At 46.8% G+C, this 13,176-nt stretch overlaps 1 protein-coding gene across 2 annotated transcripts in view; it reads right to left on the minus strand.

The window, feature by feature from the left end:
• DOCK1 (dedicator of cytokinesis 1) overlaps nucleotides 1-13,176 on the minus strand; it is a 489,568-nt gene that overhangs the window by 419,990 nt on the left and 56,402 nt on the right. For both annotated transcript variants that reach the window (XM_011930180.1, XM_011930179.1), the window contains exons 15-18: nucleotides 12,715-12,787; nucleotides 7,382-7,485; nucleotides 6,814-6,997; nucleotides 1,427-1,524 (exon numbers count right to left, since the gene is read on the minus strand). In XM_011930180.1, coding sequence (XP_011785570.1) covers nucleotides 1,427-1,524; nucleotides 6,814-6,997; nucleotides 7,382-7,485; nucleotides 12,715-12,787 — 459 coding nt within the window. The remainder of the gene's footprint in view (nucleotides 1-1,426; nucleotides 1,525-6,813; nucleotides 6,998-7,381; nucleotides 7,486-12,714; nucleotides 12,788-13,176) is intronic.

A 13,176-nucleotide genomic window follows, 5' to 3' on the forward strand; every position in this document is an offset into this window, starting at 1 on the left:
ATGCAATTAACATTGTCCAAGCCATTGGAAGAAGACCAGGACTGAGAAGATGATTAAAATTTTAAGATTAGCGAGGACATGTCTGAAGGGCTATACAATGATTCAGGAAACTGGTGCGACCAAATTAATTGATACTGAAGTGAAGCACATTGCTGGTTAATTAAGGCCATTTTAAGTAATTAATTTTTACAGAGATAAGGTCGTCTCTTTCTGCAATCACCTCTCCTAGAGGGTGAGGAACTGAGGCAGCAACACACAGACCTGGCTGGAGAGTCTACGCTTACAGAATGTCACGTGCCAGTGACCCCTTTATCATCCCATGGTCAAAAATAGAACCGACTAAAAATGGAAATTCGCTTCCTCACGTACAACGAAAAGTTGTCCCAGCAAATTGTGGGGTATCTGAGAGCATAGAAAAGCCTAATACTGCCGAAAATATCAGAACCACAAACAATTACAGAATAAAGAATTCCAGAAGCTGAGTGCTCCCAGGGACCTCAGGCCATGTAACATGACTGCCCTATCTCATAGATAAAGATGCTGAGGCCACAGGGCCCAAATAAATAATTACACCCAACACTGCTGCAGAACCGCCCATGGGAGGAAAACGGCCCAGACAAGTCTCTCAGTGTCGTGATCTTTCTACCACACCACAGACCTCTCCCGGTCACTTAAAGAGGATCTCAGGGAGTCCTAAGCCAGGGCCAGTATGAATGCTGATGGCAGTAACAAGGATCATGACAACAGTAAAAAGACCTGAGGCTCCACAGTGACCCTGCAGAAGGCACTACTGTTACCCTCCTTCTCAATTCAGGGGAAAGAGAGGCCTAAAGAGGCCACTGAACTGTTGTGAGTCCTGCAGCGAGGGCCTGTGGGAAGAGGACACAGAACCGACGATGAGGTTGGTTGCAAAGCCAGTCTCCTTCACGGCTAACCCAGACAGTCCCCCCAAAACCAGAAGCCAAGAAGCACTCTGTGTACCTAGAGGTGTATGTCACTATTATTTTGTTTTATTTTTTTGAGACGGAGTTTTGCTCGTTGCCCAGGCTGGAGTGCAATGGTGCGATCTCGGCTCACTCACTGCAACCTCCGCCTCCCGGGTTCAAGCAATTCTCCTGCCTCAGCCTCCCGAGTAGTTGGGACTACAGGCATGCACCAGCACGCCCGGCTAATTTTGTATTTTTAGTAGAGACAGGGTTTCTCCATGTTGGTCAGGCTGGTCTCGAACTCCTGACCTCAGGGGATCCGCCCGCCTCGGCCTCCCAAAGTGCTAAGATTACAGACGTGAGCCACCGCTCCTGGCCCATAAGTCACTATTTTTTAAAGGGAGTATAACCACCATCCTATACTACCTTTGGAGTCACTGCCTACTTCTGTTAATACACATTTTTAAAAAAGACCCAAAAAGTCCCTCGGGGCACGTTACCTTCACTACTTCACCACCATCGACCTTCATCAGCTGCCTCAAGTTCTGCTGCAGCAGGCTGGTGTTGGAGCGCCACTTCAAGAGCCCCAGAAGGTCCACTGGAAACAGAAATGACAATCAGCTCTTCACAGCAAGAACTTTGTTCTGTCTCTGCTAATCGTGCATTAAGTGAGGTTCTCTACAAAATTGCGTGAACAGAGAAATCAACCCTGTTTTAAAAGATTCACCTGCTAAATATTCCATTCCTTTGTAGCAACATACTTAACACCTAGTACGGCTGAATTCATGCTTCCCAACGACATTGACCATGAAATGATTACCATGTAGAAGCTTTAAAAATGCATTTGGGAAACTAAAAAAGAACTTGTCTTTCCATTCTACAAGAAGGCAGTTTCAGAGCACTACAACACCTGAAGAGGTCTGCTCACCCAGAAAGCGCTGCCCAGGCACTGGATACCAAATGATTTGTTTTTCCTGCTCAAGAACAAGCCGCTATTTTTTATATAGATGATATAAATAAAATAACTAACACAAATGAAAGTACTGAGACTGCAAGGTTAAGAGTCCCCGCAGCTACAGTAGCTCTGGACAACTGAGACCACGCCTGCACTGAGCAAGCTTCCAGCGCTCACCATGTCTGGGCTTCCATAGAAATTTGTGGTTCTTATGGTTGTTTTGTTTGTTGCATTTTTTATAGAAAAAGCAAGGAATGAATATACTGGTTTTTAAAGACTCAGTGTGGAAGAAGACAGTGTCCAGAAATGTTTTTGTTTAAGGGATCAAGATATTCTTTTTCTTTTTTTTGAGATGGAGTTTCACTCTTGCTGCCCAGATTGGAGTGCAATGGCGCGATCTCGGCTCACTGCAACCCCCACCTCCTGGGTTCAAGAGATTTTCCTGCCTCAGCCTCCCGAGTAGCTAGGATTACAGGCACCTGCCACCACACCCAGCTAATTTTTTTTTGTAGTTTTAGTAGAGACAGGGTTTCACCATGTTGACCAGGCTGGTCTCAAACTCCTGATCTCAGGTGATCCACCCACCTCAGCCTCCCAAAGTGCTGGGACTACAGGCGTGAGTCACTGTGCCTGGCCAAGATATCCTGTAAGATAAGAAGACAGGATCCAAAGCTCTCTAGGAAAGTACATACGCCTACCCAAATTTCACCTGAAGTTATATTAACATCCCATTACTTGAAAAAATACCATTAACAAAGTACATCTAATTTACCGTTATGCTTGAGAACCAACTTCAGCTACAGAAACTGTCTCCATAAAAGAAAGAATCAAAATACAAAACCCGAGTTAATACTGAAGAAAAGAAAAAAAAAATGAAAGTCTAATTATGACTATAGGTAGAAAATCAGGAAATACAGACATCCATTATAATTTCAGCATCAAACTGTATAAAAGGCATGCACACAATAAGCTCCAAAACATACATTTTCATTTATTCGACCCTACCCCCAAGTACAGCTAACAAAGCGAACAGTTAGAAATGGGGAGACAGAAAAGGAGCACCCAAAGGTCCTGTGGAAGACACCCAAGTGTGAGCTTAAACACCAGCACTCAGCAACCACTTGGCCTTGCGAAGTAACTTCACCTCAATATTCTCATCTGAACCATGGGTATGCTGCTGCCCGATTCACAAGGTGGCTGTAAGAATTAACTGACATGACGTGTAGAAAGCACCTAGAATGCCTAGTCTAAAAGCACAAATGGCAGCAGTCATCCCAGGAGATGAGGAGGAATTGAGCAATTTCCTTTTTTTTATTTTTTTTTGGAGACAGGGTCTCACTCTGTCATCCAGGCTGGAGTGTAGGAGCACAACAACGGCCCAATGCAGCCTCTAACTCCCAGGCTCAAGTGATCCTCCCACCACAGCCTTCCAAGTTGCTGTGACTACAGGTGCAGGCCACCATGCACAGCTAATTTTTAGTAGAGATAGGGACTTGCCATGTTGCGCAGGCTGGTCTTAACCTCCTGCGCTTATGTGAGCCTCATGCCTCAGCCTCCCAAAGTGCTGGGATTATAGGTGTGAGCCACTGCACCTGGCCAACATGTCTTCATTTCTAAGCGAAAGTGAAGTAATGGAAAAGGCTCCATCCTGCCCAGACACACTCTTGGTCCTAGGGTTAAGGGAGATTTCCATCTCACAAGAAATACCAGTACTTCCTTAATAGACACTAATAATGTGGATCCCCTTCATTCAAAGTCGGTGGCAGGCTGTGTTGTAAGTTTGAGACAAAGTCCAACTGGGCTAATGAGTAGTAAAACACCTTGGAGCAAAGGGAGTGTTGGAAGAAAACAGGGCTTGTCCAGACCCCATGAAGCTGCCCAAGGCAGATTCCCACCCCAGGCCCTTATTACTGGGACTCACGGCCCATATTCATGACTCCTTTCTAATTATATAGTCAGTTAACTGAGAAGAGGAATCACATCTTACACTTCTTTCATATCCCCCACAGCATCTAGCATAATGCTGAGGACAGGGAAGTTTAATACAAACCTCAATGAATAATTCAGCCACTGCGTTTCCCTAAGTAATGGAACTTCACAGGAACAAATCATGGTTTCAGAAAAATGATTCCCTCAAATGAGAATGTGGGAGTCGATGCTTAGATGCCATTTGGGGCAGCTCCATCTTGTACACACCTGACATGCCACAATCCTGAGAAGGGGAACCGTGGCTGGTGTGAAATGAAAGGCAGATTTCCCATCAGTCCCGGTGAGCGGCACCACGTCGGAATTTCCTTGTTGCCCGGCAACAGCTGCTGCTGAGAGCAGGGTGCCCTCTCCCTCAGTCTGGGGAGGGGATTACTCTGCAGCTGGTGAGACTCAAGGAGCTTGAAGGGGAAAGGAGGGATCGCCACTGACCCCACCCCCCGGGGGTGGGATGTCCTGGTCCACAGTCCCTTCTCCAGGGTCATGAGGGTTAAGAAGCATCTGTGGATGGGCCTCCTCACCTAACCGCAGCTCAGAGCATCGCTGTGAATGGGGAAAGATGATCAAGTTCCAAGTAATGACTTCCGAGCATGCTTTTGGAACATGACCCAAGTATGAGATGACGGTTTCCTGTACCATGAGCACTGCAACACATGGCACCTACTGAAATGCTGAAGTGTGGCCCACCTGAAGATGTCATGTTTGGGTTAAATGAGGCTCTGGATGCTGTCATCTGTCAGGCAAGTGGAGCTATCAAGGCCACATCCAGAGACTAACAAGTCACAGGGGGGCATCCTTTCCATAACCAAGTCCCAAGCTGAGCCCCGCACCACATGATATGGTTTGGCTCTGTCCCCACCCAAATCTCATCTTGAATTGCCACGTGTCTTGGGAGGGACCTGGTGGGAGGTAATTGAATCATGAGGGCAGGTCCTTCCTGTGCTGTTCTCATGACAGTGAATAAGACTCACGAGATCTGATGGTTTTAAAAAGAGGAGTTCCCCTGCACAAGCTCGCTCTCTCTCTTTGCCTGAGGCCATCCATGTAAGAGGTGACTTGCTCCTCCTTGCCTTCCACCACAATTGTGAGGCATCTCCAGTCACATGGAACTGCGAGTCCATTAAACCTCTTTCTTTTGTAAACTGCCCAATCTCAGGTATGTCTTTATCAGCAGCATGAACAGGAATCCCACCCCAGGTAAGGCTTTTCATTTGCTCATGGAGACCACTACACAACCACAAGCTAGGACACTTCATAAATGGTTTGAGACACGTATGCAAATGGAATATAAAAGTATCCCAACAGGCTTAAGGCACTTAAGAGACTTATTGCTCCCACACCAAGAAGTTTACTCAGCAGACCAGCAGTGGGAAAGTGCAGCCCAGAACAACAGAGTGCAAAGTGCAGAAACGGCAAGATCTAAAAGCATTTGGCCCAGGGCTGGCACATCCAAACACACAGCACACTCAGCGCATGCTGCATGCTCCACTACAATGTCCTGACTTTCAGACGATGGCTTTACTTTTGTCCTGTATTTACCCTATTAAAGTCCAAACGATGACTGTCCCTTGGGCAAATCCAAAACTACTGCCATGATTTATGGACAACCCCCGAGAAACACAATTCATGATAGCAACAGACATTAATAATCAAAATCTGTATCGAGCAGTTAAGAGGAAAAAATTGGGTTTTCAAGCTCTGATTCAAGAGAGCATAAAGTCACTCTGCACAGCTGTGATACGGCTGCATTTGGAAGATGCAATTTTTAAATGTAGGATTTCTGCCTCTTCCAGACAGAGTGACAGCAACAACATCAGTGTGCTCTGAATAAGAAGTACCCTTGGCTGGACAGCAATGTCACTGGAGAGGCTGCAAGCAGTGGTGGTGCAGGCACTCAAAGCAGTGGTGGTGCAGGCACTCAAAGCAGTCGGCCAACTGCCACACAAGGGCACGGCCCCAGCTGACGGATGAGTGATCTACCACATTAGGGCTGAGCTTTAGGGTGTGGGAGTCAGCAGGGGGTGCCTTATCCCACACCATGAGGAGGGCTAGAAAGTATCATCCAAATCAGCTTTTAAAAATAAAGATAACTGGTAATTATCACAGAGAGTAGCTGAGAATGGGGAAGACATAAAGAGGGAGGTGAGCTCCCAGCCCACTGTTCATGTAACACTCACTAAGCCCTCTGAGGCAGGAACTATTCCCGTATCAACAGACAAGGAAGATAAGACTCCGAAACATGCAGAAGACCCTTGTTCAAGGGCATCCCCAGGGTTAACACAGGGCTACGGTCCGATTCCAGGTCTTTGGTCTGACTCCAAATCTCGTGCACTTTCCTTTATGCCACGCTACCTTCCTTTGGCCAAAAATCATTTTAAGAAGTAAATCCATTGCTTTATCTCCCTTTAAGAATAACACAGCTGGGCACAGTAGCTCATGTCTGTAATCCTAGCACTTTGGGAGACCGAGGCGAGAGGTCTGCTTGAGCCCAGGAGTTTGGGAATAGCCTGGGAAATAAAGTGAGACCTCATCTCTATAAAAATTAAAAATAAAATTAGCCACCAAGCATGATGCTGCACACCTGTGGTCCCAGCTACATGGAAAGCTGAGGTGGGAGGATGGCCTGCGCCCAGGAGGACAAGGCTGGAATGAACTGAGATCACACCACTGCACTCCAGCCTGGGTAACAGAGCAAGAATGAGACCTTGTCTGGGAACAAAAGAAAAAAAAAAGAATAACCCTTAGACCAGAGTAGAAGTGTGAATTTTAAATTACAACGAATGCCACCTTCTATGCATTGATAGATCATCACAGCCCAATGCAATGAATGCCTTACGGGTGACGTTCATACGCCTACAGAGGACACCTCCACACAGGAAGGAGCGTGGAAAACAGGGGACTGAGGCAGAGCTCCTGGGGTCAATGGGTTTCTCCTCTCGAACGCACCATTCTGGGTCAGTTTGGTGGAGCACACGAGCGTGGAGATCTGGAAGGAGTCCTTGCTAATGGTGCAGCTCCCAAGGCTCTGCATACTCTTGCCCGTGGCTGAGTGGCCCTTTTCTTCCAACTCCGCCTTCGTGGAGGGCAGACTCAAGTACGTGGCTGCGTCTTCCAGCTTCTTCGCTTCGGCCTGTGGGTTTAGTCATGCCATATGTCAAAGGCAATTCCCAAACAGCAACACACCATTTTTTGCCATCCTTTGTTATCCCTAATCCTTGTAACCATCATAATTGCTTTTTATCATATTAAATACACATTTTAATAATTTCCCTTATTCCTGCAGCATAATTCATGTTCATGGCATTTTTATATGGCACCTATTGTTATATTGTATATCATCTTTTCCTGTTAGGAACAACAAAAGGGCTGGTCATCGGAAATGTTCATTTACATAAATAAATGTAGCTAGATAGCAGCTTCCTCACAATGATGGGAAATGTTGGTTCAGGTCAGGAAGCCCAGAAAAGACTGAAATTGTTTATAGCAGCAATATTGCACCAATGCAACCAGATACCTTATAGACGATAAGATCATGCTCTCCGTCTCGCAGGGTGGTACCATCATATCTCATCAGCTTGACAAATGCTAGCGCAAATATTTTCTCAGATTTATCCTTAGCTGTAAAACACAAAACAAAAAAATTGATGACTGCCTTCAATTATCATGACAAAATAACATTATAAGATGCTACAAAGGCTGCCTTCATGAAAACAGTTACAAAATTATACGAACAGGTATTAAAGTCAATCTAATAAACATATGGAAAAATGGACCATGTTTACAAGTAAGAAGACTCCTAGCATAAAGGGATCAGTTGTTCTCAGATTAATCTGTAAATTCAAAGCCATTCTAATCAAAATCTCAGAAGAGATTTTTCCTGGAATGTGAAAACGGATTCCAGAATAAAGGGCCAAGAAGAGCAGCATGGTCTTGAAGAAGGCCGAGGAAAGCCCGCAACACTACAAAGCAAGAGTAACTGTAAAGTGACAATGAGAAAGACTGTGTACTTTTAACCTAGGATGCCCAGACCAGCGGATATGAACAGGGCCTGGAAACAAGAGGCCACAGCAAACAACAGAGGCTGGGAAGGGGCAGACCTTTCCACCAAGGAAACTTAGCGTCAATACAGAAAACTACAATCAATTCCTGCCTTACAGTATCCATCACATGAATTACCAACGGACTAACGACCTCCCTGTGAAATTGTGCTGCCTCTGGTGAGAAAGTTCATCCCCCAGGTATCTGCATGTGGGGCTCACTCACTTCATTCAAGTTTCTGCCAAAATGTCACCTCCTCCAAAGTGACCACATCTTGTCTGCAATAGTCCATTAGTCACCCTCTTTCCTCTCACCTGATTTAGTTTTCTTTATAATTCTTATCACTACCTGATATGTGTGTTTGTGTGTGTGTGTGAGAGAGAGAGAGAGAGAAAGAGAGAGAATTTTGTTGATCTTCTTGCTATTTATTGTTGGTTTCATCCACTGGACCCTGGAATGTAAGTGACCTTTTGTTTTACTGCCATTTCCCAGTACATGAAATAGTGCCTGGTGCCCAACAGGTACTCAATCCATATTTGTGCCACTTTGGGAGACAGTCAACAAACAAATGAGCTTTCAGATGATAAAGAAAACAAAAACATTGTGGTTTCTTAAGGGGTCAGAGTGACAACGGGGACAATCCAATTTCTTGGTCAGAAGACGTCTCTCTGAGAAGCTGGACAGCACATAAGCCAAGATGTCAAAGCTGCAGGAAGAGGCAGACCTAGCGCAGAGGCCCTCACGAGGACCGGTGTGGCACATCTGGGGACAGCAGGCCAGTGTGGCTGGTGATAGGCAGCGAGAGTCAAAGGCGGGGAAGGACTGATGAGCCAGGACAGATGAGGAACATGGACTGAAGAAATGGATCCGCCACAGATTCCTCAAGTTGCAATCTCAATAGAGCACAGAAACACAGGCCCAGGGCTGGAAACTATCTCCACAATTACAGATTCAGAGCTTTCTCTTTACAGATGAAAGGACAGAGATCACAGAGGGAGAATCACGCATCCACCCGCCTTGAGTCAGCGGCTCAAAATATTTACCCTCAGATCCCACTGCCCAAGACAACATGGCTTATCACCTTTGCCTTCCTGGTGTCCAGCAGTATTTTGCACACAGTGGGTGCTCAATACATCTTGGCAAATCAAATGGTTCCATGAATAATCAACCAGCCAAAAAGCACAGAAAGAAGCAGAAGTAAAATATAAGTACCCCAGGATTCTGAAAAAATAACTCTGTAAAAGGGCACCAGAGTACATAAAATATTTCAAGGTACAAACGGCAAAGAACAGAACCGTTCCTCCTAAGTTTGGGTGGACTTGGAAAAGACAACAAAAAAGACACGCCTCCATGAAAACAGCCAGGGTTCAGAAGGACATGGGACAATAATGGTCAGCAGATGTGGCTTCTACTGACCCTACCACACAGTAGCACAATCCACACAGTAGTACAATACGTGCACCTTTTATTAACATTCTGCATCTTCACATCCGAGGAATGCACTGATTTTTACTGAAGGCTCGCTAGCAGCCATCATGAGGTGGACGGTTCACATGACCAGTTTACAGAACCTCACGAATCACAGTAGAGGTCATGTGTTCTGGACTGTGGGTACAGCTGCCCATTCCCTAGGCCGCCCCACCCAACAAGCACACTACAATCACAGAAAACTCAGCTCCTGGCCAGCTGGAACTGAGAGCTGCAAGTCTGCCGGGCTCCACGGACCACACAGTCTAGTGCACCTGGAGTTGCTGACAGGTTGCTGGAAAGATATTATGTCAACCCATCGACACCAAACTTTCCAATCCCAAGGGCAGATCCCAGGTGAGAAATCCCACCACTTGTTCCCTTTGCTAGCCTCCTCTTTAGGGTAGCAAGCGGGGACCAATGTGGTCTCAGCCCTTTCTACCTGTTTCTGCCCCAGGTATCTGCATGCAGGGCTGGCTGGGGAGGCCCCAAAGGCCATGGTCAGCGACCGACATCCAGGCTTTCATCGGCATCACACTTGCGATGCTCAACATCTTTCCAAAATCCCACAAGCTGTGGCCAGCGAGACTTCATTTGTTATGCAAATGTGTCCTGGTGTGTTGGGTGATAGCATCTTGTCTATAATAAGTACTTAAAACTGACAAGAAAAACAAGGACTTTGAAAATTAAAATGCTACAGGAGCTATCACTCTGCCCTAGTGTAATTTATTAATTAGAGAGAATGAGCTTGTTAAAAGATGGGAGCATGATTTTGAGACAAGTCCTTTGTGGATTCCAGAACCCTGTCCTCACGCTGCTTCCTCCATGGGCCTCAGGGTGACGTATGCATGGAGCCCTAGAGGGTCTAGGGCGCACTGTGGCCCACTAGGCTGGCCCACCACGCCTTAGCCGAGGACACACCTGTGCCCACCGCCACCCCCATTCCACCAGCACCCTCCGCCCACATCATACCTCTGCCTAATTCACGTGATACTCACAGGCTGCCACACCCTAGCTGGTTCTTGCAAACTAATCTCAAACCTCAACTCAAACCTAAGCTCTGCAAGAGGAGAAACTCCGGCAGCTTGCTGTGTATACAGCAGGAACTCAATAAAAGCCAAAGGAGGGACGTGGCCTTGCCACTCCCCCAAGGCACTGCAGTGTAAGGCTCGGGCACAAGGACCTGGGTTAGAACCAAAGTTCTTCCACCAACTACTTGGGTGACTCTCACCCCCTGACCTGGGGTTTCCAAGCCCATTTCCTCATCTGTAATGTGGGAAGTAATAATACTGATACCACATGGGAATCTTGTGAGGATGAATCCAAATAGCACAATAAATTTCTTGTGTCAGGCACATGGTAAGAGCACAGTGAACGATGGCTAACATCTGTTGATAGTTATTATTATCCTACAGCTTCAGCCACCAAGGATGTCGTGTACCATTAGCAGATCCGACTTGGTCTGGGGCCTGGTGGCCTGGATCTGGTCCTGTGGCAAGGATGAGATGGCAGGGAACTGCCTTCCAAGCAGGCGGCCTTCCTGCCCCTGCTTCTCCCATTAGACATAAACCCGGATGCCCTCGTAACTGAACCCGTGACCTGTGTGCACTGTTGGGACAGGACAGGAGTGCAATGATGCTTTCAGCAGCTGCCAGCCGCCGCCCCCCGCCCTGCATTCCCCGGCCATGCACCACCCACCACCAGGCACCCCATGCTGCTCAAGACCCCTCCAGTCGGCCACATTCCAGGCCAGGCCCCACCACACACACACCTGCCACTGACAGTCGTGGGCCCGCACCCCAGCTCTGCAGACTTCACACACCAGGCCTCCCCAGCTCCCCTGAACAATAGCAGGCCCAAGCTTCTCGATGGTCCCACAAGGTGGTCTGCACACCGTAACATCATGACCGTGCTCACGCATTTGCTCTCCAGGCTGCTCTCCTGCAGCACCCCTGTCCAGGCACACCCACCCCACATGGAGGGCCCAGGGCAGGCCAGGCCCCAGAAACAGTCAGGTGAATGAACACATGATCCCAGCAGCAGCAACTACCACGGAGCCCCTATCCATAGCAGGCACTGTGCCAGAAGGTGACCAGCCTCCACCTTGCCTGACCTTCAAGAATACCCTAGGAGGAAGATTTTTTTGTTTTTGTTCTTGTTTTTTTTTTTTTTGAGACAGGGTCTCACTCTGTTCCCCAGGCTGAAGTGCAGTGGTGCAATCACAGCTCACTGCAACTTCCATTTCTCGGGTTCAAGCAATCCTTCTGCCTCAGCCTCCTGAGCAGCTGAGACTACAGGTACGCACCGTCACACCAGGATAATTGTTTTGATTTTTCAGTAAAGATGGGGCCTCCCTGTGTTGCCCAAGCTGGTCTCAAACTTCAGGGCTCAAGCAGTCTTCCACCTTGGCCTCCCAAAGTGCTGGGATTACAGGTGTGAGCCACGGCACCAGCCAGGAAGGTATTCTTATCCTCAAATGAAGATACAGAAGAGGCTCATGCTTAAGCTCCTTCCAGAGTACACAGAACCTGAAACTGCCCACTGCACGGTGCGATCCCAACGGGCTCATCAGTGACAAAGGGTGGTCTGCCCTCTACACCACTCTTTTCCTTGAATTGCCTGTGGCACACAAGCCCGTAGTCAACTCTCTTTGCCACTTATTGTCCCAAATATTAGTATGTCTCAGTTCCCAATGCCAAAGAAACACACAGCCTGAAAGACAGGAATCATGTTTTCCTTCTGTGATATCTTAAAAGTCTAGCACAGGGCTACAGCTTTAGTTGGCAATTAATTTAACAAAATGTGATGGAACAAACTTCAGTCATCAATAATAAATTCTTTTTGAAGGAGAGTGATTCAAATAGCAGTTCTTTCCTCCTAAAGTCTTGGCATCACGGTTAGTATCAGAGAAATGTCTATGAGAAAAGCCATCCCTGAGCTCCAGACAGCAAGGGCCACCAAAGAAGACAAAAAGGGTTCCAGATTTCCAGTTTCTAGACAGGGAGCCTCAAGAGCCCCTGTTTGAGAGGTATTTGTTACAGCTCGGTAACTTTTCTCATGGATGACATGGATGAATGACAAGTCAACACAGAAGACTGGAAAGCAAAAGAAAGAAGGGGACCAGCAACACTGGGTAGGAGGAACTGGAGAAAGAAATTAAGATCTCCTGAGATCTGCTCAAGGAAAAAGAGAGAAGAATGTTTCCAAGGAATAGGTTCCAGTGGGAAGTGAGCCTTATTGTGTTATGATAGCAAGCTCCAGAACAACTGAGAGTGGCCTCTCACGCTTCCCCCCAGTTTTCCCTTAAAAATCCTTGGGGGAATAAAGTGTTTGACTACTCACAGTCCTGTGATGACCTGTGGCGGAAGGTAAACCGAAGGTGACTGCGGTTAACGTCCTCTATGGGAATGGCCACCTTGAAGAATTGAAAAAGAAGTTTAAGCACTGTGATCAATATCGTCCAGCGTAACAGCTTTATTCACATGGAGCTATCAGGTCCAACTGTAAACACTGCTATGCTGCGGTGGTGAAAATACTGTACATCTAGTCCCCACATGATTTTTCCAAAGACAAAATGCCTTTGCAAAATTTAAACGAGATCATATTGTAACAGTTGCCAAGCCGACTCTGTGACACAGTTGGATTTTTTTTTCTGAATGCTCTACTCATTACCGTTAAGATTCTTTTTTGTTTTCTGTTTTTTTTTTTTTTTTGATACGGAGTTTCACTCTTGTTGTCCAGGCTGAAGTGCAATGACACGATCTCAGCTCACCACAACCTCTACCTCCTGGGTTCAAGCAATTC

The sequence above is a fragment of the Colobus angolensis genome, unplaced genomic scaffold, assembly GCF_000951035.1.
Source record: "Colobus angolensis palliatus isolate OR3802 unplaced genomic scaffold, Cang.pa_1.0 Scaffold85, whole genome shotgun sequence".
Taxonomy (NCBI): Eukaryota; Metazoa; Chordata; class Mammalia; order Primates; family Cercopithecidae; genus Colobus; species Colobus angolensis.